Source organism: Python bivittatus, unplaced genomic scaffold (genome assembly GCF_059951505.1).
Source record: "Python bivittatus isolate LINGU-HERP-01145 unplaced genomic scaffold, Pbiv_v1 ctg000220_np1212, whole genome shotgun sequence".
NCBI lineage: Eukaryota > Metazoa > Chordata > Lepidosauria > Squamata > Pythonidae > Python > Python bivittatus.
In genome coordinates, this window is record NW_028277048.1 from 36,355,323 (window position 1) to 36,382,429 (window position 27,107).

Here is a 27,107-nt window from a genome sequence, read left to right on the forward strand (position 1 = left end):
TCAATCATGGAATAGCTGAGGAAGAAATTTGCCAGCATATTGTATTCCAATTTGTATATTAGAATGCAATTTAAAATCAATTAAAGTCAGAAGACAGCATGGATATAGGGAGAGGGTCATTACACCATAATGCAGCACAAAATTATAGATTCAGTACTTTCTACTTTCTGTTAAAAAGTATTAGATAGGAGGTTATATGAAAGATCTGTGTTTAGGTTTTTCACAAAAATGCCACTGCAAATCACAGTAGATAACACAGTACTAGGAAAAGAAGTAGTCTGAATATATTTCATGTAAACCAAAAGCCTTATGGAATCCTACAGACAAGAACATTATAAAAAATAGCATGTTGTAGGGTCAGAATTGCTGGGAATTTGGTGGAGCATATAATAAAACCTCTTGCTTGATATAGGATATCCAGAATCAAAACAACATTAAGAGGTGTCTATCCAGGAATTCAGATACTCTCTGTTTTCATTGCTTATACTGGTCTGTTGTTTTTTTGTTTTTTTGTTTGTTTTTTCTTCCTAATATTCAATAGGAATTTAACTTCCTGTAATTTAAATGTATTATTCTTTGCTCTGCACTTGGAATGCTAAAGAACAGATCTTATCCTTCTGTGAGACATCCTTTCAGGTATTTGAAGAGTCCTATAATATCTCACCCCTCTCATCTTTTTCTTCTCAATGCATAATAATCCAGTTCCTTCACTCTTCATAAGACCCAGTTTCTAGCCACCTGAAGACTGTCATCACCTTTCTCTGAACATGTTCCAGTCTATTTCAATTCTTCTTAAAGTATGGTGCTCAGAACTGGAAGCAATATTTTGTGGTTCCCCGTGTAATTCTTCATTTCATTTGATGATGAATCATTAAGAAGCACTGTCAGAGAACAATTTTTGAGCTAGCTATAAATCTATTTAATTATCATACCATCCAGCCCATACTTAACTAGCTCGCTAATAAGAAAGAAATCTTGCTGAAATCAATCATTTTGCTGAAATCAAGATATATTAAATCTAAAGCATTCACACAATCCAGTAATGAGATAAAGTTACCAACAGAAGAGAATATGGATAGCTCCAGGTTTCATTACCAGGAAACAATCCCAGATAAACAATCAGGGGAGGAAAAATACCCTAATCAGGAACCATAAAGGAGGAAGTCACACCCTCACCAAGACAGGCAGGATAAGCTACTATATCAAATAGAAGAGAATATATGTAGGTCAGGGTTGAACTGTGGAGTCCTTGTTGTTCTCTGACCTTGGATGTTTTGTTGCAGATGCTTCATTACTTGACTAGGTAACATCATCAGTGCATCATCAGGGTAATGAAATGTCTGCAAGCAAACAACGAAGCTCAGAGAGCACCAAGGACTCCAAAGCTACTGTATACAAACAGCCAGCAAACCCCACTCTCAGCAAACCCCACTCTCCTCATGCTGATGTTCCCTAGCCAAGTAATGAAAAATCTGTAAGAAAACAACCAAGCTCAGAGAGCACCAAGAACACAACAGAGATAAAGTTAATCAGAGAAGACTTGTTCTTGAGAAATTGTGACTTCTGTTAATTAAGACACTGTTTTCAAGTGCTTACTGATCAGTCAACATTATACCCTACTCTAGAATCTTCCCAGATGTCAGTATCAGATTAATTAGAGTATAGATTCCAGGATCATTTTCCCCCCATTTTTTAAAATAAGCACATTTTTCCAATTATTTGGTGCTTCATTCATTCTCCATGAGATTCTCTGGCACTGCCCCCCGACGCAGGGAGGTGGGACCTATTAGATTGGTCTTCCCCAGCAACTGATGGACCCAGAAGGGTTCCAGAGGGAGCTGGGGGCTGTTCCTGATAGTCTGCTCCATGGTCCAACTGAGGCCTCGGTTGTCGCTTGGAATGAGAGGCAGCTGAGGTTTGGATTGGATCATACCCATGCAACCTCTCTCCTGCGGATCCCATTACTCTCCGTGGTTATGAAAGAATTGAGGGAGATGACATGGGAGAAGAGAAGTCTAGAGTGTTGCTGGAGGTCGACGAGGGATGAACTTGACCAAACATGAGTGAGAGCCTCTATTAAGGTATACCCTGTGGCAGTCAGGGCAGCAAAGCAACAATACTTCTCCACCCTTACTGCATCCACAGATTACCACTTGGCAGACTTATTAAGGGTGACCTGAGCTCAAATTCATTCCTAGTTAAATGCCAGGCTTGGTGCAGGTCCTGTGGAGATGCCTGCGGCACTGTCTTGCCCTGATATGTGGGAACAATTTGAACCTGTTGGGCCTGAGAAAGTGGACAGGGCTCTCATGACTGTGAGTTCAGCCACCTGCTCATTAGAACCATGCCCTTCCTGATTAGCTAAGGCTGACTGGGGTGACATGTAGGAATCTAGTGGTGATGAATTCTTCCTTGAGAGAGGGGGTTGTCCCTCCACCCCTTAAGGAGGCATTGGTTCAGCTCCTCCTTAAGAAGCCATCACTAGATCCCACCATACTGGACAATTTCCATCCAGTATCCAATCTACGTTTTTTAGGGACATTTGTGGAAAAGGTAGTCACCCAGCAGCTTCAGCTGGACCCTGGATGAAGCTGATTATCTAGATCCCTTTCAGTCAGAATTCAGGCCTGGGCATGGGACAGAAATCACATTGGTCACACTACTGGATGATCTCTGGCAGGAGCAGGATGGGAGTAATGCATCCATCCTGGCTCTACTTGACCTCTTAGCAACTTTCAATACCATCAATCATTGTATCCTTCTGGAAAGTGGGAAGTGTGAGTGAGCGGCACTGCATTGTGCTGGTTCTCTTCCTTCCTATGAGGCCAATACCAGTCGGTGTTGATCAGGAATGAGAAGTCCCACCTTCAGCCGCTACTATGTGGGATGCTACAGGGTTTGATACTCTCTTCACTCCTGTTTAATAACTACATGAAACTGCTGGGTGAGAACAATCAGTATACTGGTGATACTCAATTATACATCTCTGCCCCTGGTGAACTAAACAATGCTGTTGATGTCCTGCCCTTGTGTCTGGAGGCTCTAGGGGTCTAGATGGGGACAACAGGTTTCAACTGCCCCATGGCAAGACTGAGTGGCTTTGGGTTATAGGGCCTTTCGAATCTGGGACTTTACCATCTTTGGTACTGTGTAATAATATGTGGGAATGATCTTGGGAGACAGGGAAAAGTCCCAGCCAGGGGAATGGTCAGATAAGAGATAGCTTAGCCCACAGAAGGAATGTGGACATGGCAAATGTCTCAAAAGGGGCCCTCCCTAGTTCTTGACCTGTAAAGGCGATGGGGGAGAAATGTACTTTCATACTTGCAAGATTCTGTTAATGTAACTTTACAATAAAGTAGAATTAGTTTATCTGGGTGTGCTTCCTGTCTGGACTACCTCGCAAGGCTGACATCAATCTTGCAAGTTCTTTAAAAGAACAGTCATGATCCAACTAACAGAAATGGGTTTTCAAAATCTGATAAGAACTTATATATAACACAACAATAGTGTTCAATTTCCTCTCAAAAAGTGTAAGTGTCCCTGGAAAAACATGCTGTGGTTTTAGGATTAAACATTATTTATTTATTAGATTTGTTAAGGCTACCCAACTCCAACAACTCATTTCCTCAAAACTTCTGGGAAGAAAAAAAGACTAAAAAATTCAGTGACATTGATATGTTGTTATTGTGTACAAAGGGGGAAAGAAAGATGAAACTATCTGAGCATTTAACTCACAAAAATAAAAATGTTAACTGAGATTTTGGCTTGTTGCTTTTTTTTTACACTCACACATCCACAACATACATTTCCTTCCCCCATCACCTGAAAAGTTAACATTTCAAGAGTATGCTTCAAATTAAATGCAGTCAGTTCCATATGAAAGATACAAATTAGAATTGACTATAATCTCTCTCAGCAGTCAAACAGGGAGGGAAATGCTACCCCACATACATAGTAATGATATTATGGTGACATCTTTCATGATTTTTTTTCTTCTCCAACCCCTCCTTCTAATGGCTTTTAGATAAACAAGCACATCATGTTGGAACCTTAACAAATTTAAGTTGTCTCCAGATGCCTGGAGGAGCTTCCATGCATTGCTCAAGTATTCTGTGCAAGTCTCATGAACTAGAGTCTGAATACTTGTGCTTATAGCATAGCTTAGGTACAACAACTCATTCTGATTGCTTAATATGGTAGAATAAGTGGCAAATCTTCCCAACAGAGTAAGAAGGAAATTTCTGTTGCAACTAATGCTTAGTAGATATGTAAGCCAACAGAAGTATTTTCCTGGTGTTTCTTAAATTTAAGTAGAGAATACATAAAATAACTGAGACCCACAATAAAGCATATGTGTATGTGTACCTCAAGCAGGAGGCTGTCCAGAACAAACAAGCAGGTATTGCAGAAGCTAAACAGCAGACCATCCAAAACTAATTAGATAACAAGTTCTTCATGACAACAGTCACTACTATTTCTCTACCTGGATTTCACTATCCTGCATCCCACTACAGAAGATCAGGTCCACTGTATATCCTACATATGCTGGGTCAAATGTAAGTTTGGGACAATGGTCATCATGGCAGATATGACATTTTGAACCGCAACAAATAATACAGATTCCTTGTGAATCCTGGAATTTCTCAAGTTCCATGAAGTCCTCAACACCTGCACTAATTCAAGTATGCACCATCAGAAATCCAATTTTCCTTCTATTTCTTAATACTGGGTTTGGACATTTAAAATCAATCAACTGCCCACCTACTTAGTGGCAGGGGGGATACATATTATTGTACTAGTAGTAATAGCAGCAGCAGCAGCAGTCATTATTATTACTATTACTATTATTTTGGGTTGCTAATTGGCACTGCCAATGCCATGGTTGAGGCAGTGACATCACTGAAATGGGCAATGTTCTTCTCCATGAAGCTAAACAGAAAGATACACCATTTTCTACTTATTGAAAAAACTAGTAGGGAACTTGACCTCTCTTTCTCAGAAATTTCCCACAGAAATGTCAGCAGCATATTTGGGATTCTGGACTTCAGAAATGTGAGTATCCAAAAACGAGTTGCTCATTTTTTTCAGTAATAACCCACATCTCCCTACTTTAATATAAGGTTGCTAGTGCATCCAAACCCAGAATGCCACATTGAAATATGGACATCATTCCTTCTTCACCTATTCAGGTTTTCTTTAGACCATGAAGTCAGCACCTTCCTCCTCTACAAAATGGTAAATGGTGACATCCTTCCCTTTTGCCAGTTTAGCACTCAACAGCAACACCTTAAGGCTTAGAGAAAGCTACCAGTGCTACCTAGCTGAAGCTTACAGGTAGTCCTTGTTTAGCAACTGCCTCATTTAGCGACCATTCATACTTATTAGGGTGATGAAAAAGTAACTTTACAACCAATCCTCGCATTTACGACCTTTGCAGGTCTGTAAAGCCAAGGAAAGCTGAAGTAAGATTGTAAGTACAGTTGCAGTTTCACTTAGTGACTGCTTCACTTAACAACTGAAGTTTGGTCCCAATTGTGGTCACTAAACAAGGACTACCTGCATATTAGAAAAAGAAATGCTACACAGTTATTGTCTTCTATTTACCTATTCTTTTTATCTTTGAACTTGATAAGTATATTGTCAGAACTGATATCCCCCAACTTCTGCAGGAGGAATAAAAGAGGAAGAATGTGGAGCAGACGTTCAATTTTCATCACAGCAGAGTTCATACCATGCTTACTAAAGAGAGACCTACCAAGGGGCTGATATTACATGTCTTGCTTATACTTAGGAAGTGTCCATCAGTTTATTTTCTATGAGGACAGCTGAGCAAGAGGAGTTGTCAAATCTAATAGAGATAATTGTTGCATAAAGGAAGAAGGAAGACCAGCAATTCAGGGTATCAATAGAAGAGAATAACTATAGCACTTCCATGCATACAACCAAAAGTATGGATCCAGTATGTAGATGACACCTTTGTCGTAATAAAAAAAGGAACAACTAGAGAAGACACATGATGCAATCAACAACATCTTCAAAGGAATAAAACTTACAAGGGAAGACGAAAACAACAACACATTACCCTTCCTGGATATCCATATCAGCAGAGGAAATGATGGCAAATTAGAAAGAAACACAAGTCTATCGAAAAACAACCCACACTAACCATTACCAAAGTAAAAACCCAACCTCCCACAAGAGAAGCTGTTTAAGAATGTTATTCAGACATAAGACACAATGAAAACTCCTTAATCTCACAGCACATGGACAGACTTAACCATAGTTTCAACTGGGAAACTGTCAGCATCTTAGACCAAGCTAAATCCAAAAACGTGAGGGAATTCCTGGAAGCTTGGTATTCAGACAAGGCAGCCATCAACAGGCACACAGACATAAACAACATATACACACTATTCAAAAGAGACAATAAAAAGGAAACAGAAAGACCAGAACACCCTCTCACCAGCAATCAACACCCAGATCAGTATGGATTAACACCAGGATTAACACGAGACAAACAATCAAGCAGTAAACAATACCCTAATCAAAGAACTACCAACTCAGACAATTAAGCAGCAAACAACAGCCTATTCAAGGAACTACCAAGGAGGAAACCACACCCCCACCAACACTGACAGGGCAAGCTACTGTATATAAACAGAGAGCAAACCCCACTCCCTTCTAACATTGAAGATGTTACCTATCTGGGTAATGAAACATCTGCAAGAAAACAACCAAGTTCAGGGAACCCCAAGAATTGAAAATATACAATTCAGGGTATTTTTTCAGTGAGCTGCACTTTTAAAACCTATAAGGTTTTAAAAGTATATATAAAAAGGTTTCCACCTCCCATAAGAAAATGCAATAAATAGGTATTTTTGAACAATGTGAATATATTCATTGCATTTCCAATGTGAAGAAACACACCATTCAAATTCATAATTTCTTATGAACTATGGATCCAGGATTACTAGGGGCATCTACCACAGTACCATTGTTTTAATCAGTCATATGAGGGAAAGGGAGGGAAAATTATGGAACCCAAAGCACATCATGTCTGGGCCTTATAAATTAAAACTAATGAAATGTCACAGGTAATCTCTAAACCCAGAATTGTAGAGACATAGTATTCTCCAAGACAATAAGTTAAGTTTATTTCACAAAAGAATTATAAACACACCAAGTAAGTGAGCTGCTATAGCAACAGAAATATCATTTTGCATTGTCTGCCTGGCCTCAGGCATCTTTCTCAAAACCTTCCCTGGGTGCTTCAATACAATGAAGACAATAGCTCTTCCTGTATTGTGCTGCAAGTATACAAACACTGCCAATTCAGAGAAGCCTGGATACTGTATAAATAACACTTTTGGGGTTTCAGACACAAGGAAAGAAAGAGCAGGCTACACCTTGAAGAAAAAGGTTCATTCCATTTTCACTCACTGGCCACCCAACCCATAGAACTCTTCTGGAAAAGCTGCATCTCCCTTTCAGATCTTTTATAGTGCCTTGAAAATAAAGATCAATAAGGGGATCCAATACCCTTTTAACTATAGTGTGAGCAGACACAGATAGCTATTTACTGGCACACAAGCCAGTCATCTGAATCATGCTGCTGAGCAGAAAGAAGAAATTTAGCCTGCTTTCTCACATATTCAGTATAAAGTACTCCTTGCCTGTTTTGACAGGAAGAGACAAATGATCAGATTACCAAACGGTTGCCCACATGTTGCCTATTACTGTAGCTCAGAAAATACATGGAGCTATCCATAGCCTATCATTCAGTAAGGCAATATAAGCACAGCTATATATTTTTGTGACAGTGTTAAGAACCAGAGGGACCAATGGAAACAGCTATTAGAGATCAAAGTGTGCACATTATGTGCTGACCAGGTCTTCTCTGCCATTCAGAAGGTCAGTCCATATTACATTTTAAAAGAAGTAAGATTAGCAGTACAGCTCAAGAATAGGATTGGACATGAAGTCATGCCATCTTAGCAAATAACATTCTTTGCTAGTAAGGAAATAAAGTGAGTCATCAACAGGATATGAAGTAGGCATGAATTTAATAGGAGACTTTTTGGAAAAAATAAGAACCAAAACAAGGCAGATGATATTCCTTCATAATCATCATCCTTAACTAAACAGGGTGCTCTTCCTTAGATCACAGTGCCATGAGCTTTCAGAAACTTAATCCCTTGCCAAATAACAAATTTTGGGGGGGAATTGGGAATTAAACATCCTCATCACCTCTTTTTCATTCTACTGACATTGACCAGGCCCATTCATATTCACATTTTTTTTCATAAGCCTGTTAACTCATACAAAAGCTGGTATACAATTAAAAGGTACTGAATTATTACCTGAAGGAGCATTAAATATACTAGGATCCATTTTTCTCTCTTATGAACATTGTGCCCTGCTAGCCCTGAACATCAACATCAGATCATCATGCAATCCAAGTAATTTTTGTATACTAAAGGGGCAGGATCTGCAACCTTAGGAAGACCAGTAGCTATCTGGTATTTACAAGCTTCCTCTTGCCTATTAAAGTAATGAGAAAAAAAAAATACTTGAAGGTTGAGGAAAGAGATGATTTGATATAACTATTACAGCTCTTAGATTTCATTTATTACCACAGCTTTTATGCTGCTTCAATCAAACTAATCTCAGCGGTTTACAAAAACGATAAACAATCACCAGCAACAACCATACCAGAAAAATGTTTATACACATATCCAAATAACTTCATAATAATAATAAGCAATCATAAGCAGCACCCATACACATCCCACATACTTACACCATCAGCTCCTCAATCCCCAAATGCTGGCTTAAGCCACCAGGTTCTCACTATCTTTCTAAATTTCAATGATGATAATACTGAATCTTACTTCTGGGGCAAGTATTTCCACAAGAGGAGAGCTCAAGCAGAGAATGCCCACTCCTGAGGCCCTTCCCACTATATCTGATGGATTTGGTGATTCTTGGCATGATCACTATACTGGCACACCTTGGAAGATCAAATTGTACTTGGAGCAAGTGATCTCACACATACCCATATCCCAAGGCATGTAGGACTTCATAAATTATTACTACTATCTTGAACTGCACCTAGAAACAAAATAACAGCCAATACAATTCCTATAATACTGGTGTTATCTGACAATTCTGGGATGTTCCCGTTACTACATGGACAGCTGCATTCTGTACCAACGGAGGTTTCTGGATAACTTTCAAGGGCAGCCTTACATAGAAGGCATTAGAATGGTCCTGTAATATCTAGTCCTTAAATAGATCTACTAGGAATCTTTACTATCTTGTTCACTCTAAAGCAGCTTTCCCCAACCCAGTACTTTCTGAAAATATTGGACTACAACTCCCATAATATCTGGGGATAACTAGCATGTCTTGCCATCCCTAATCAACACAGGCATTGTAGTCCAACATATCTAGAAGAAATCAGGTAAGGAAGGTTGCCTTCGAATACACCATTATTAAAAACTAACTTGGAACTCTTGCATCTACTGGTCAGGTATAAGACAACAGCAACATTCTCTCAGTTTGGATTATCCAGCATTAGTAGTTTGGCAGCAAAACTGCAACCCAATAAATAAAACAGTAGTCTCTGCACACTTTTCACAGAAATATATTACTTTGTTCTGGGTTTTGTAAAAGAAACGTATGGTTTTTAAAATACACAAATAATTTCAAAAATGGGGAAGAGCAGAGGGGAAGAAGGGGCTGTTCTCTGCAGAGGCTTGGGTCCCTTGAGGCTAAGTGCTTGTGCAGGTGAGGCCAGGGGCTGGAGTCCCCTGTGGGGTGGGGTGGGTTGTTGGGGGAGATGGAGAAGATAGTGGATAGGTGTGCCTTGGCCTGGGAGGAAGGAGCGGAGGGTGGGAGCCGGTTGGGGGGACCTAAGAGGGCAAGCAGGAACATCATGATGGTGACAGACAGAGGGAGGTAAGATGGGAACCCAAGGTGGGCCGCACTCAGGGACAGTGGGCCCACTGTTTGAAAGTGGTCCCTTTGACCAGTCCTTGGCTTCCACCCTCAATGCCTAGCTATTGAATCCTCAGTGGCGGCGGCGGCGGCAGCTGCTGCTGAACACTAGGTCAGTATGTAATAAAGCTACCCTCATTCATGATCTTATTATGGATTATACAGGGTGGCTGTTTGTGAGTCTTTATGGGCTCTCAGAGACTCCACTCCACAGATAACCAGATGTGAGGCACTCTGACTGAAGCTGGGCTTAAGAGAACAGTTGGGATTGCTGCTGTACCACCCTCCCTGCTACCCAGCATCATTCCTGCCTGAGCTGCTGGATTCCATCACTGAATTGACAATAGAGTCCTCAAAGCTATTGATGCTTGTAGATTTCAATCTGCCCTCCAGTGGCATTGAGTCCAGGGTGGCTCAGTTCATAGCCTCCATGCCAACCATGGACCTGGTGGCCACATATTACATCTGTTTTTTGTCATGGGGCAGTTGCAATATGACCTGGTAGTGGAGGACATTAACATCAATCCATTGCCATGGCCAGATCACTCTCTGATTGACTACTGGTGTCACCCTTCCCCACGGGGAGACAGGTTGTATAAAGTATAGAAGATGACCCTGATGGAGATATGCCACAATTGTTGCCTAGACAAAAGGGGCTGAAACATTTTTTAAGTCCAGAACTGCAAGGGAACATTCAGAAGCAGCTCAGGGAGACACTTCCCTAATTCACTGAACTATGAGGAGGAGGAGGCGGTATAGCAAAATCAGACTTGCAAGGTATTGCTATCATAACCAATCTCATTAAAAGTAATCTTAGCCTTCAGGAATCTTAAGCTTGACCCCTGCCATCCTCTCTAACATTCAGGAATGCCTCTTTGATCAAGTTTGTACCTTTCCCCAGTAGTAAGAATGTTATATGCTTCTTATTGCAACATGTGTTCACTCTTTTCCTTGGAAGAATGGATAATTAAATTATGGGATTATGTTTCAATGTCCAAAACAACTTTGTATTTTAAAAATAAATCCGATGTAGAATTCAATTCTAACTGGAATCCATTCTTGGATTATAATTAACTCTTAATTACAAAATCTTACAGATTTCTATCCCATCCTATGTTTGGTTTTCTATGCTTAGAGTTTATATTTTAATCTTATAAAAAATTAGATTCCTAGTGTTGACTTAATTTGTTATACCTTATAATTCTTGTTAGTAATTTACACTGTATTAACCAAATATTTTTAGTTCAAAGCTTAAAGGTGACATTTAGACTTTCCTTTAATTAGTGATAAATGGCAAATGTCATGACATTTTACAAAAAATGTGAAACACGTTAAGTTTCTACGCATATATTGAAAAATCATAATCTTCCTGATATTTTACCCCACATTTACTTACTTGTATTCTACTAACATATGTTACTCTTTTAATAATAAATCATGGTTTATATTCTTTTCTAAGATGCTTAATTTAAAAAGGCAAAGATGAAGAAAACATATATAATGTGTATATAATATGGTTGGTTGGGTGATAGACAGACAGACAGACAGACAGACAGACAGACAGACAGATACTGTAGATAGATAGATAGGTATATTTCAGAAAGTTTTTTTTAAAGTTTACACCTTTTCTTTTTCTTTTTTTTCTGAGCCACATTTCCAAACCACTGGGCTTCAGCCATCCATCATCTGCATTTTCTAAGAATGCCTGTGGTATTTATGTGAGGCCCAGAGGCATTTTTCTAAATAAAGATGGTGCCAAAAATGATGCTTTGCTTTGTTTTGCAGCCAGTTCCCATTCCTTGTTACATAAATAAATAGATAGATAGATAGATAGATAGATAGATAGATAGATAGATAGATAGATAAATAAAATATTCTATTAAAAACTTAAATAGTGCCAGGAGCATAGCAATCAAAGCACTACTACCACTATTTTACTATACAGCATAGGAACATTTCATGAGAGAGGTCACTTTTCCTTTTCCCCTACTTGACACAAATCTCCAGGTCCAGTCTGTCTGCAACAGGGATAAGGAAAAAGTTAATCTAGATTTACAGTTATATTTCTGCATGATCTACATTAGCTTGGCAAAGAGCTCTGACTCCCTTAAGATAAATCCTTTACACTATTCATCTTTTATTACAAGAATCTATGACATATTATTCTATTTTTTGCTATGATCTAACTCACGTAAAATGCCTTTTTATTAACTGCTCCAGCTCTGTGTTGGAAGTAAGAACATTTTAATAGGTTCTTCTGAAGGCATCAAATCCTCTCTGAATTAGTTTGAAGAAAAAAGGCAATTCAAAAATAATTCACTGCCCTTCAATATCTATGCTAATAGGTTTGGTATTGGAAAACAAATTCGAAGTAATATCTGATGATACATTGTTGTTACGAGTTCTTAACAAAGAACTTTTTAAAGAATGCTTAGATTAAGGAGGATTTAGTTAGATGTATTTGACGGTTACCTTGAAATACATTGTTAGTAAGACTTTATAATAATTTCTAAATTCACAAATGGTTGTGCTTGTGCATTTGTTAGCTTACATGCTCTTGGTGTTAGAAAGCAATAAAATTCACTGTTTCTTCATTTTTAGGCAGCCTGAAGAAAACCACTGTGGATTTTAATAAATACAAGAATCTGGAGACTATTTTAGCCTCTGGGCTTTACATTAAACCTTTAAAAACAAATTATCTAATGAAGGTGAACAATTCCAGTCATTAGTTTTGTTAGGAACTCTGGAAAAGGCTTCTAGTTATATGATTTTCAACATCAACCACTTAGGATTGAAATAAGGTATCAAACACAATATAAATAACCACTGGAGGGATTAGTGACTAAGACCTCTTGATGTTTAATTTTTTTGTGTGTAACTTGTTCCTTCACTAAAAAAGAAAAATAAACCACTCCTTACACAATTAAAGTTCCTTAAAAATTTGAGGTAATTCTATATTAACATTACATAGATCCTTTCTGCCCCCTCTAACTTTAGTTCACTTTAATCATTATGTATTTTTTTAAAACTGTAGAAACAATGTAGTATTATTTCTTTTCCATCTAGTAACTTTTTGGTTATCTTTCGCTAATTAAGTTTTCAAAGCAAGATTAAAGCTCCTCCATAAAACTCACTTATGTACCAACAAACAGGATTTCTTTCTTTTAGGTTTACCTCAGGCCTCAGAAAACCTCACTCAAGTGCAAGAGAAGATGCTCTCCTTAGGTTGACAGATCTTGAAGATCCTGCCACTTTCCCACCATCCAAAACCCTTTGAAGCAAGAAGAGGCAGTGGCAACAGATGCTTTGTGACTGATCATGCTGAATGCTTATAAAGGTCTCAGATTTTATTCTGTGACTAATACCCACCTGGAGTAAGTAGAGAGATGTATACCTTTCCAACAATTTCATGATGGTCAGAGAATTACTGTTTATAGCTGCAGTTAATATTATGCACCCACTTTTGGATTTTTTGAATTTTTGCGTATCTTTTCTAAATTTTCAGAGAAAAAAAAATCTGAATTCTTGCGTATCTGTAACTACAAAAACTGAACCAAAAGGCTTCTTGTAATTGAAGATCAATCTCTCACATCACTATGCAGGAATTTGGGCCCGTTCTGCCATAGTAAATTGCTTCAACACAGTAACATCTGAGGTTTTCTAGAATGAACTGCTTCTTCCAGGTCCTGATACATTTCTATGGAATTTAGGTCTAGACTATGGCTACTCCAAAACACTGAATTTCTTCTTCATCCATTTTCTTGTACTTTTCTTTCTTTCTTTGGGATGATTACTTTGCTTCATAATCCATATATTCTCTCATCCAAAGCAAAATTCATGCTTCCTTCAATAATGGCAAGTCATCCTGGCCCTGAGGCAGCATCCCCAAACCATGACATTACCAATTCCATGCTTCGCAGCTGATATGAGCTTCTTATTGTGGAATGAAGTGTTTGACATCTGCCAAACATAGTGATATCCATGTTGACTGAAAAGATCCACTTTTGACTTATTGGTCCATAGAACAAAGGATAATCCAGATCCTTTTTGGCAAACTTGAGGCAAGTTTTTGTCTATCAGCACTTTCACCCAGTGTTTTCTTATCGGTAGATTCATGAACACTGATTTTAGCCAACATGAGAGAGGTCAGCAGATCCCCAATATTGTTCTGGAATTCTTTGTGACTTCCTGGATGATTTTAATATGCAAAAAAATTATAAAATGTGAATAGGCAAAAAATTGTTCTATGCACACAGGATGAAAATTTACAACCTTGATGGTCCAGCTATACTAAAATGTAAAGTAAGCAATACCAGAAGTCTAAAAAACAGGAAGACATTAGGCATGGATAAAATCATTTCAAATGTTAAAATCCCTAGGGGAAAGGGAACAAGAATTCTAATCAAAATCTGCAATCACATATATGAAATAGGCCACTTGTCAAAAGACTTTAAGCACTCAACTTTTTTTCCATTTTTAAGCAAGCAGGAATTATAGAATGGTCTGAACACAGAATCATTAGTCTTTATCAGTCATGCAGCAAACATTTTTTTGGAAGTTCTTTTCTTAAGCAATTCAAGAAAACAGAACAATGTGATAAGTTTAGAGTGGATTTATTAAAGATAGTGGCACTAGGGAAAAATGATCAGAAAAAACTGAATGCCTGAATCTGAAAAAAATAATCAAGAGATATTTAGAAAAACAAAAAGACATACTTTCATGCTCTGTCAATTACTCAGAAGCCTTTGATTCTATAAAGCATGAAATATTGATAACAACCTTGGAGTGAAGTGGAATGGATGGCAAAGGCATTAGAATGATAATGAATCTATACTGGGGGCAATTTTCTTTTAACACATGAAGGAGCTTTTTCAAAGGAGTTTTCAATCCAAAAAAGGAATGCACTAGAATTGTGTCCTTTCCCCCCTCCTTTTCTGTGTCTGTACTGAAGAAATATTTGATGAACTAAACATTGCATCAGGACTGTCAAAAGGTAGTATGAAAACAATTTAGGATATGCAGATGATACTGTGCTCCTGATAGACAAAGAACAGAACCTGACCTTCTAATAGAGAAAACAAAAACAAGTGAAAAGTAGAGGTTACATTTTAATACCAAAAAGAAGCCAAGATGACGGTAGCTTCAAGAAAAAAAAGACCCTCAAAAAATATAAAATGATCAATAATGCCCCTCTGCACAAGACAGGAATTTTGTCTGTCTATTTTGTTTATTGTGGAAGATGGGAAAATAAAGAGGAAAATAGAAATTACAAGGAAATACTTTTTAGACATGAAGAATATTCTGACCTCAAGGGAAATGGATTTAAAATTTAAAAGTGACCAAATACCATATTTGGTCATCTCTCCTTTACAACTGCAAAACACAGACAGTATCCAAGGAGGCTGAGAACAGGCTGAGAGCCTTTGAAATACAGCTTTTGAGGAGAATCTTGAAAATCCCTTGAAAGTCACAAAAGATCAAATCCTGAAGTCCTAGAGATGGCACAAAGGAAAGACAGCTCATAAAGAACATCAAACCTACCAACCAACCAACCAACCAACCAACCCTGAGATATTTGGGTCATATATTGAGACACAACTCTATGCAAAGGACCCTTCTAGAAAGATCAGTAGAAGGAAAAAGAATTAGGAGACAACAAAGAGACACTTGGAGTAGCAATATGCATACAAGTAGTCCTCACTCACTGACCTCTCGTTCAGTTACCGTTCGAACTTATGATAGCGCTGAAAAATTAGACTTATAACCGTCCTTGAGGTTGTGGCCGCCACAGCGTCCCCACAGTCACGTGATCATGATTCAGGTGCCTGGCATTTCAGCCTATCATGACTTCCTTATGAAAATACAATCAGCAATAAAGGCTAGACATAATTTCTATGGGTTTGGGGGTAGACCAATCATCTGATGATGAAGCCACATGCTATTTAATAAAATACTACATATAAAAAGAAAAGCAAAATACTTTGATCCTTTCATATAAGACTAGCAAATTAAATAAACAGATGACATTGTTTAATTAATGAAACAGGCTTTTAGAGTTAATGATTTTAACTGTAATGCCTTACAGAATTTTACAGGCTGCCTAGAAAATTATGTCTTATCTTGTTTCCCACTGTTTACTTATGTTTCCCCTTACCACACAAGGCCAGTTAAGAATGAAAGGCAGAACAGATACGTAAATGCATTTTGACTGACAGAATTATAGCCATCCATCTGAAAATGCTCTTACTGGAAATATGTAGCAAAAGGAGGAAGGTGCCAACTGAGATACATATTCTGTTTCACACCAGAAAGCTGCTAAGATGTCTGCTAGCTAAACAGAATATTGAAGGTCAAGAAATGTGATGTTTCTTTCTTCTCTCCTTGGTAGAATATTTATCAAACCCAGCATTCTGTTCTTCTTCTTCACCAAGTGACTGTGCTTGGAGTACATTTGGGAAAATCCTATTTTTCTGCCTCAGTTACTAGAGTTACTAAAATCCTATCCCTTTTCTTCTGTCTCAGTTACTAGAACCTACTCACCAAATAACAAATAGGCTAATGGGCAGGAAGCCAGATGGAAAAGTGCACTTTACCTCTCACTATCTTCCTGGGCCAAGTGATGGTATTTTTTTCAGCTTCCTCTCACTGAGGTAAGATGTATTCTGGTGATGATTTTGGTTCTAGGAATGTATGGAACACTGGAAATGTTTAGGTATGGTACACTTATGGAAATAATTAAACAGACTTTGACAACATCATCAGTTTATTCACTTACTTATTTTCCAATGCCCATCAGAAATGCTCTTCTACACTTTACACAAAACAAACTGGGCAGTCTCTGTGCAAAGTAATCAAGGGATGCATTTCTGACATCAAGACTGACAGCACTGAACAACCAGAGGGAGGAAATATTCCAGTCTGACAGAACATCCCATAACTGACCATAACACAGCCGTCCTAAAGGGGGAAATAGAACTTCAGAACTAAAACTGAATTGTGAAATTGCCAGACTGCAATATATCAAGATGTCCAATTCTGTGGCTTTTTATTTAGTCCACCAAGGCCAAGATGTTTCCTTTGTTATCAGCAACTTGCTTATCTAGTAGTTAACCTGAATAAAAGGGACCAATTACCAACAAAAAGGTAATTTTACTCCTAAAGGGTATTTTCTGCATGTTCAGAGAAGAGACAGAAGGGGCATCTTTAGATCTAAGTTAAGTGTCTAAAACTATGTTTGTTGGAATGAATTACTTCAGAAATTCTAACTTAAGTGATTGTAAACCAACACAATCTTCCAAACATTTACTAGGATGTTTGGGACACAGTGAAATAAAATACACAAACAAAGTATCACATTAAATATTAGGATGGAAAGATATCTCAGAAGTTCAGCATTTTGAAGCTACTTCTTGACTTCAATACTGTAGACTTAGGCAATTTAGAAGACATTAGCAGTTCAATCACGTTGTAGAAATCTAAAAAAGCATTTCTTCCTCACTTCAGCTTTAGTTAATGGAAAAAGCAGTATTAACAAGCTACTATAACTAGATCTTTATCAGGAGAGAGATTGAAGAAGGAAGGAGGGAGGGAAGAAGATAGAAAAGGAGCTTAACTACATTCTCTATGGTAAATTTAGATAAAAGCTTTCTCATTATTAGCAGGAAATGTCAGATTTGGTTCATAAATACAAGAAAATTTGTTTGCTTGTAGCAAGATGTGTGGCATTACCTACAGTATTATCCTTTTTTGCACATCTGCCTAGAAATCTAGACACATTTCCTGAAACATTATCATTTTTTGCTGAAAAAAATGTATACAGTTTTAAACTGCTGAATGTGTTTGCTCTATATGAACTTGTATCTGCTAAACTAATAGCCAATACCAACAAAATACAGGTAGTCCTTGGGTTATAATGGCAATTGGGACTGGGATCGCCGCCTCTTAAGTGATGCAGTCATAAAACGTGATGTCACATGATTGTATCACTAAGTGACCGCAATCCCGGCCAGTCCCAGTTGCTGTCGTAACCCCAAGATGCGTGGGTCGTTAAGTGAGAAGAGGCAGGAGTCCCAGGTAAGGAGCATGGGGGTGATGCGGGGGTGCCATGGGAGTGCCATGGGGGTGTGAGGGAGGCTGAGAGAAGACCTGGGAGGGCCAGTGCAGGCTTCATGTGAGTCAGGGCCTGGGAGGGCCAGCAGAGGCTGCATGTGGGTGTGGGAGGTTGCTGCAGGTGGGAGAAAAAGCAGAGCAACTTACCAAAATGACTTGCAACCTTCCCTGCTGGCTTCCCCATTGAGTTTGCTTGTGGGAACCCAGCAGGGAAGGCTGCAAATGGCAATCATGTCACCATTGCTCCGTGCAACATCGTAATCACGTGCTGGGTACCCAAGCTCCTAGATCAAGATCATGTGACTGCAGGGATGCTGCGATGACCAGAACTTCGAGGACCAGTCATATGACCATTTTTTTCAGTGCCACCGTAACTTTGAATGATCACTGAACGAGGGGACATAAATCAAGGACTACCTATAATTGTTAACCTGTAGCTCTATAAAAGATATTCATGAAAGTAATTGCCTCACTCTGCCTAATCAAAGGTCCATCCCTCCAGCCAAGAACTGAGGAAACTTTTCTAACATAAAGACAGTGCTTGAGGTTACATTTATGTCCTAGCTCTTTGTTAAAAGTTGAAAGGAATAAGAGTACTGCTCAAAAAGCTAATTCAAAATCTGATCAATAAATAAATAAAATGATCAATAAAAAATATGGAAATATGGAAATATAAGCATACACATTGCTCAACTGCCTAAGATTTGCACGGCCAAAAAGGCACCTACAGATAAAATATCATTTGTCAAGATGGCCATCAGTGCACATTCTAGATTTCTCTGCTTACTGTCCCTCCCACTGTGAGACAAAGTACATGGCAGGTGAGAAAACCGAATGGTTTTGGCTTCCTGATACCTAGCAAGGATACAGAGACAAAAAGACAGAGAAGCTGATTGATATGGTGAAGGTGAATAATGATATCCTGATGTTTTGAATTCAAAATGTTTCAAGCTCAAAATGCTTCCAATACACTCAAAAGATTGGAACACTGTAGGTAAGATCAGAACATGTTTCAGTATTGAAATAAGTTTCTTGAAATTTTAAATTTTTGGCATGTCTTGGCAAGACCCATGAAAAATTCCATGCTGCTGCTGCTAATACCAGTGCCCCCTTACAGGGCCATAAGGTGGCAAGGTCCAAAGGTAGGCTGACAAGCATGGCCAAAGGGAAGACTATACAACAGGGAGGCCAGAAAACAGGGAGGAGGAAATAGAAAAACGACCACACCACTTCTGGTCCCTCACACCTGATCTTCCTTCCTTCTGTTTTGCTTTTCATTTTTTATTTGGTCTTCTTTCAACCCTCTCTGAAAGTTTTTTTCCCCAAACCCAGCCTGGAACAGAAAATGGAAGCTTCAAATGCAAGGAAGCCTTAGCAAACAAAATTAGGAGAAAATTAAAGTGTTGGGGTTATAAAAGCCAGTAGCATCTCAGCCCTGTTCAAGTTGGAGAAGGTAACACGGCGAGAATCACTGGGTGGTGTTATCGGGAATGACAAGGAGATGTTTTCACAATAGGCAGCAGGAGAAGAAAGGGAAACATGGTCAGTCTCTTAGCCATTATGGTACAATTCAAGTGCTGGACCCATCCTATAATAACTGTGGGATAAAGATTCATGATACAACTTCTAGATTTGGAATATACAGTGAGGTATCAAAGGAACAAAACACCAAAGAATCATTGCCCCTACTCCCATCATCCCAAAACTCACCAGCAGGCTTTGAGAAGAAGGGAGGATCGAAAATGGTACATGTCACCTTGGTACCAGCTGCTTCATTCAGGGCAGGTCAAGAGTAATTCCCAGCACACCAAAAATGAATACAAATTGGCCTTTCCTGGTGACCAGATTTTGAGAGCTACTCACCAGCCATGGGAGAATGAGGTCAGCGAAGAATACAAATGCTGCTCCCAGAGTGAAGCCAACTGCTACAGGGAGGAAGGCCAAGGCTCCAAACTTCCCAGAGTCCTCAGCTAGCTCAATAGCAGGTGCAAGAAGGGACCAGTAAGAAGCAGCCAGCATCACCTAAACAACAGAAGACATCAGGCTGTTCAAGTCACAATTAAAACAACCTTACACTCATTCCCATAACACCCGATGACAGAAAATTGCTGTTAACATCCTTTTTCCATTTACCAAACAGAGAGGGAGGAACCAGTGTCAATTTATATATAACATATTGTTCCTTAGGTTAAACAAAAAGTTAAGCAGAGTCTTAATATCTCAAATCAAAAGTGGGCAACTTGTCACTTAGGAATCATAGAATCACAAGGCTGGAAGAGGCCATTCAGGCGAATTTCATACTCAGTAATCTCATACTCAGTACATGCAGCTCCCAAAGAAAATTTAAAAGCTGTTATCAAGTGGTAATTTTATTATGGAATCTAAGAGGCTTGTCCTAACCATAATTTTATTATGGAATATAAGAGACTTGTTTTTTCATTGGAACTCCAACCAGTACAATTTGACCAGATCAGTGAAAGATTTTACAGCTATCCCCTGAGAATGTGCAGAAGCTTTTGCAATTCCCAATCCAACTATTATACAGTTCCTTTTCCTAAAAACTTCATTCCTATATTTTAGTCCTACTTGTCGTTGCTTTTACAAAATCAATTTTTGTTTAAAAGCAAAAGCAGCAGGTGTTTTCCAAAAACACACCTGGGCTAAATCTTTATATATCATGATATTCATTGTTAGGACTTGAAGAACAGTTAACGTTTTTAGGAAAAGGAACTGTTGGCTATATTTATTCCCAACTTCAGAGGGTGCCAATGTATCCATGCGTTCAATAATCTTATATTTTCTTGATCACTGTTTGGTTAAATAAAATAATTACCAATTTTAAAAAAAATCCCTCCCTGCTCCCCTCCCCCCAGCTTTACTGGGTATTTTAATTGACTGATTTTTTTTTTCTGGTATTCTGTATGTGCTGCCCTCTGTTTTCATCACGAGCATGTATTTAGCATTTTTATTGAACTGTGTATAATTTTAATCATACTGCATACTACTGTGGGATTCATATGGATGATTGATTATATGCCATCAAGTCATTTTCGATTCCTAGCAATCACATAGATAGATTTTCTCCAGTACAATCTGTCTCTAACCTGGTCTTTCAGGTCTTCCAATGGTGCACCCATCACCACTGTAACTGAGTCCATCCACCTTGCTGTTGGTCGTCTTCTTCTTCTCTTTCCTTTCACTTTTCCCAGAATTAGAGCCTCTTCCAGAGAGCTAGGTCTTTGCATGTGTCTGAAGTAAGATAATTTGAGACTGGTCATTTGTGCCTCAAGTGAGAACTCTGGGTTGATTTGTTTGATGATCCATTTGTATGTTGTCTTGGCTGTCCATGGTATTTTCAGGAGTTTTCTTTAATACCAAAGTTCAAAAGTGTTAATACTCTTCCTGCTTCTTCAAAGTCCAACTTTCGCTTCCACAGAGTGTCACAGGGAATGCCATGGCTTGCACAATTCTGATTTTTGTAGGTAAAGACACATCATGGCATTTGAATATCTTTTCCAAGGCCGCCATGACTGCTCTACCAAGTCCTAGTCTACAGCATATTTCTTGACTGCTTGTTCCTTTACTATTGATGGTTGATCCTAAAAGGCAGAAGCTATCCACTACTTTGATATCTTCATTGCCAATTTTATCTGTTGTCATTAGTTTGGTCTTCTTTATATTTAATTTTAGTCCCATTTTTCACTTTGCTCCTTGATTTTTATTATTAGACCTTGCAGATCCTTTGCATTTTCAGCTAGCAGGGTAGTGTCATTAGCATAGCACAGATTATTGATGTTTCTTCCTCCAATTTTAAATCCACGCTCAACTACTTCCAATCCAGCTTCCCTTAATATATATTCAGCATATAGGTTGAATAAATAAAGGGAGAGTACCAGCCTTGTCACACTACTTTGCCTACCTGGAGCCAGTCTGATTCACCATGTTCTGTCTGTACTGTGGCTTCCTGACCTGTATATGAGTTTCTCATGAGGACAATGAGATGTTCTGGGGTTCCCATTTTTCTGAGCATATTCCACAGCTTGACACGATCAGTACAATCAAAGGCCTTTCTATAATCAACGAAGCACATAATGACTTCTTTTTGGTATTATTTGGCTTTCTCAATTATCTAGAATGCATCAGCAATAATGTCTCATGTTCCTCAGACTTTTCTAAAGCCACCTTGAACATTAGGTGTCTAAGTATAAAATAGCACAATTCCCTTACCTCCAAAGAGACTGTAGACGACTTTCTGGAGTTCCAAACATACATATTTCCTCAAATGACAGCAGCATAATATTCAGATGAAATCTTTATTCTATACTTGTTTCTACTGAGAACAATTTATGGATAAAGCTCAATTCATAAGACACTCTTTTTTTCTCTCTCTGAATGGAACTAGGAGGCAGAAGTATAGCAACTAGCATAAAAAATATGGCAGACTTATTCCACTGAGTAATAATAACATCAAAATAACTTTTATAAATCAGAAGCTGGGGACTACACCAACAGTCCATTTGTAACAAAAATAGTTTTAAATTGCCTATGTTGATAAAGAGAAGTAGCCAACTGTGCTCTCTTTTAAAGACAGAGTTTTTAAAGGAATCATGCGCTTAAAGTCTTTTCTCCCCCAACTATTTAATTTCAAATTGTTCCACCCTCTCTTTAAGATCTACAAAATGCCTTTTTAAACTCACATTAGTACACTCTGAGGCCAATGATAAACATAAATGAATTTCTCTTTGGCCATTTGCCCAACTCACCAGTCCTCAGTTCATGAGCTATGATACAGAACTGGAGACACCAAAAACTCCTATCAAGCTTTTCTCTACGTCCATTTACTTTTTCAGAAACTGGGAAAAATGGCATGGTAAGAGTTGGAAGGCAGAATAACAATACTGTATGCAAATAAAATAAAATGAGAATCCTGTATGTTCCTTGACGTTAAAGGCCTGAGAACAGAAAAGATTAGCAGTCCAGCGGGCTTTGTTACTTGGGTCATTTTTGATGCTCTGATAAAAGATCATGGAATAGCAATAAAGCCTATTGAGGGCCAAGATCAAATTAATCAAACTCATCTTTTAAGGAAGCCATGAACAAGGGATCAAGTCTACCAGAAGACACAAGCTATCATAACCTGAATCAAGTGAAGCCCGAATTAGCTCAGCTGTGGACTAGACAGGAATTCTTGGAGCCATGGCTTGAATCAAAATTTTCCTTAAAGAATTCATATTGGGTTTCTCTCTCTATTCAACAGAAATACGTACACCTATGTAAGCAAGAGTTGCCATGAAAATCAAAGTAATGCAAGGGTTTATAGACAATAAATCATAGAGATATATCATATACAGTGGAAGTTATTCTGAACTGTGAAGGAGTACAAATAATGCACTTGAAGTTCCTCATAAATAAAATCAGCAACCAAACCCATAAAATTTACTTTTCTTTACAGCACCCCCATTTGAACATGAAAGAAAACATAACACATTTAGTTTTATAAAACTAACAAGTAAAAATAATATTAAGATGATTTTACATTGCAAATGTAATATTATTTGCTGGGTTCTGTTCTGACATGAAACTTCAAATAGCAAAACCACAAATAATGAGATCTTCAGTACATAAGAACTGTGGGGTGAGCTTATGGTTGCCCTTTTCCTCCCAAAGCATCATCTATGAAATGCATATGTATTTGTTCCCCTTCTACTTTGTTCAACTGTAGCAGAACTTGCTGGGTCAATCTGGTTGTAAAATTCCATGTGGCTTCCTTGTAGTTTTTGGCCTTTTTCTTTGGAGCAACTTGCTCATCTGGTGGTAGAGGAAGTCATCCTGTGTAATGGAATGTGAGAATGACCTTAGAAGACAGGGGGAAGAGATGCTGCTTAGGGAACAAAGGGGGAGGAGCCCCCAACTAAGTAATGGACTGAGAAACAAACTTAGAAAGGATCCACCCTAACTGATCAGGCAATAAAAAGAGATGGTGGGAGATTTGTACTTTCACACTTGCAAGATTCTATTAATGTAGCCTTATAGTAAAGTAGAATTAGTTCATCTGGTTGTGTTTCCTGTCTGGTTTACCTGGGAGGGCTGACATCCTGCTTGTACCACATGGCTCATTCAGGGTTTTCCACTCCACATGGGTCTTTTATGTTCTTGGTAAATGGGTCTCTCAATTGTACCCGCCAGATGCTAGTGTTGCCTTCAGATCACTCACAACTCCCTCTGATCACTGCCAGCAATGAGATGGCAATATGAGTGTCCAACAGCCCAACTGAGAGGCTCCTCCACTGAGATCATGAATGACATGAGCCACATGGCATGAGTAGGGTGCCCAGCTTTCAGGCTTCACCTAGATACAAAGGAGAAGCTGCCCCAGAATCTTGTTTCATTGGGGTTTTTTTCTTCTTCTTCATAAATGAAGCTTCCACATTCTAAGCCCAAACATCAGTATTATGGCCTACTACAAACTCATAATATAGCCCCCACATATATACAACGCAGTTATACTCCATACAGCTTAATGCAACACTAACTGGTAGAAAAGGTTAAAAAAAGGAAAAAGTAACTAAACACATAGAAAACAAGCTTTCTTGAAGGAAAATCAGCATGAATCCTGTCTGTCAACAGGCACCTAGATAAAGGTATCCCTATTTGCATTGCATACCTGGATATTCAAAAAGCCTTCGCTTTTCATTAATTCTTTTTAAATACATTTAGTAGTCATTAGATAAAAGGACTTGTTCTTTTATGAAATGGTAACCACTTAAAGAATAAGAAGGAAAAGAGTAAGAAGAAATTAACAATTTTCTCAATGGAGGGAAGTAAGAAGCAGGGTCTGCAAGGATCTGTGTTGATTTTTAACTCAGTGTTAAATGATATTGCCTTAGCAGAAGCTGGACAGGTTTGTTGATGACACTGAACTATTCAGGGTGGTAAAAACCCAAAGTGAGTGTGAAGAGCCCTCAAATAATCATTTTAAGTTGGATGAATGGTTAACCAAATGGCAATTGCAGTTCAACTTAAGTAAGTGTAAAGTGATGCACACTGAAGCAGAAAGCCCTAACTTCATGTATACACTGATGGGATCTGAGCTGTCTGTAACTAACCAAGAAAAATGATCTTCGGGTCATAGTGAATAGCTCAAAGAAAATGTAATTCAGTATGCAGCAGCTTTTAAAAAGGCAAAATCCGGGCTAGGGAACATTAAGAAAAAGACTGAAAATAAAACTGCTAACATTGTAATGCCTCTAAAGAATTCTATGGTATATCCACATCTGCAGTACTGTATAAAGTTCTGGATCCCACATTTATAAAAAGATATAATGTAGTAGGAAAAAGTGCAACTAAAATTATTAGGAACTCAAACACTGTCCTCAGAGTAAAACAAAAACAAAAAATCCCTAGACTGTTTAGTACTCTTTAATTATGAGACCCAGTTCTCACAACAGGTGCAAGCAAAAAGCCTGCCATAAATTATGTCCATTACCAAAACAAGAGACAGATGGAAATTATCTCTCTCATCCAAAAGAGACTAGTTTCTAACTCTAAAGAAAGAGGCACAAGAATCTGAACCTTGATTTCACTAGAAATAAGTTTTGCATTTGAAATACAGCAGTCACTGGAATTCTTTGGGAATAGCTTCTCTGACTTTTCTCCAATAAATCTACTTACCAGAAGTTCTTGTAACCTTGAATACCGTTCATCTATTTCTAGTCCAGCTTGCCAGAAGAAGCCTGACATTAGCTTGGAAAAAAGGTGACTGAGAGGAGACGTGATTGAGGTATGTAAAATCATGCATGGCATGGAGAAAGTGGACAGGGAGAAATTTTTCCTCCTTATCTCAAAACACTAGGACCAGGGGTCATCCACCAAGAAAGAGATTTAGAACAGACAAAAGAAAGTCATTCTTCACACAGTACATTACCACAAGAAGTGGTGATGGCCACTAACTTGGATGACTTAAAAGGCAGATGAGACAAATTCATGGAGGTCTGTTCTATCAAAACTTGTCTTGAAAACTCAGTGTTTCCTCTAAGTCAGGGCCAAATACAAGTTCCAAAGGTACAACAGTAGGAGAGTGGTATGCCTCAGTTTCCTCCTTGAGATCATCCCAAAGTACAGTACTGTGCAAATGTTTTAGGCAGGTGTGAAAAAATGCTGTAAAGTAAGAATGCTTTCAAATATATATATATATTGTAATTGTTTATGTTTATCAATTTACAGAATGCAAAGTGAGCGAACAGAAGAGAAATCCAAATCAATATTTGGCGTGACCACCCTTGTATATCCTATTTACAAAGTGTAATTGTAAATGCCACATAACATACTAGGATTTGGTAAGAGGGAATCAGAAGAGAAACTTCCTGCAGGGAGAAAGGAACAGCTTACAAGTTTCCACTGCTGTCACTTTTAGAGAGTATTTTCTGTGATGGAAGCTACTAAGCCCACATCAGTTGGAGGCAGAAATAAACAGCAACAGCAAAAAAGTGCAGCTGTAAAGCTGTGTTAGCCTAACACTAGCTTATAAGCATAATATAACAGCTTTCTCTGTGATAGCTAGAAGGATCAGGGTCAAACTCAAAAGGTCTGACACCAGGTTTACTACAGTAGCAACGCACAGTGATGCTACTGATGCCCTTTCTCAGTACCTGGAGGCTGTGGGGATCTGGATGGGGAACAACAGGCTTCAGCTGTACCCTGGCAAGACTGAGTGGCTTTGGGTTTTTGGGCCTTCCGTATTTGGTGATTTACCATCTTTGGTGCTGGACAGGGTTGCATTGCCCCAAATAGACCCAGTGAGCAATCTGGGGGTCCTTCTGGATTCACGACTCCTGCTCAAAGAGCAGGTGGCAGTCGTGACCAGGAAGGCCTTTCCACAGCTTCATGTTGTGTGCCAGTTGCGCCCATTCCTAGACCAGGAGGCTCTACTCTCAGTTACACACGCCCTAGTCACCTCCCAAATGGATTACTGTACTACATGAGGCTGCCCTTGAAGA

The 27,107-nt window shown here is 38.6% G+C and overlaps 1 protein-coding gene across 3 annotated transcripts in view; it reads right to left on the bottom strand.

Annotated features, from left to right (window-relative positions):
- The window catches only part of SLC39A11 (solute carrier family 39 member 11), a 385,119-nt gene that overhangs the window by 334,613 nt on the left and 23,399 nt on the right, over positions 1–27,107 (bottom strand). For 2 of the 3 annotated variants that reach the window (XM_088138334.1, XM_088138333.1), the window contains exon 5: positions 19,975–20,133. The exons of the other annotated variant lie outside the window; for it this stretch is intronic. In XM_088138334.1, the coding sequence (XP_087994460.1) occupies positions 19,975–20,133 (159 nt within the window). The remainder of the gene's footprint in view (positions 1–19,974; positions 20,134–27,107) is intronic. 3 annotated transcript variants of the gene reach the window in all.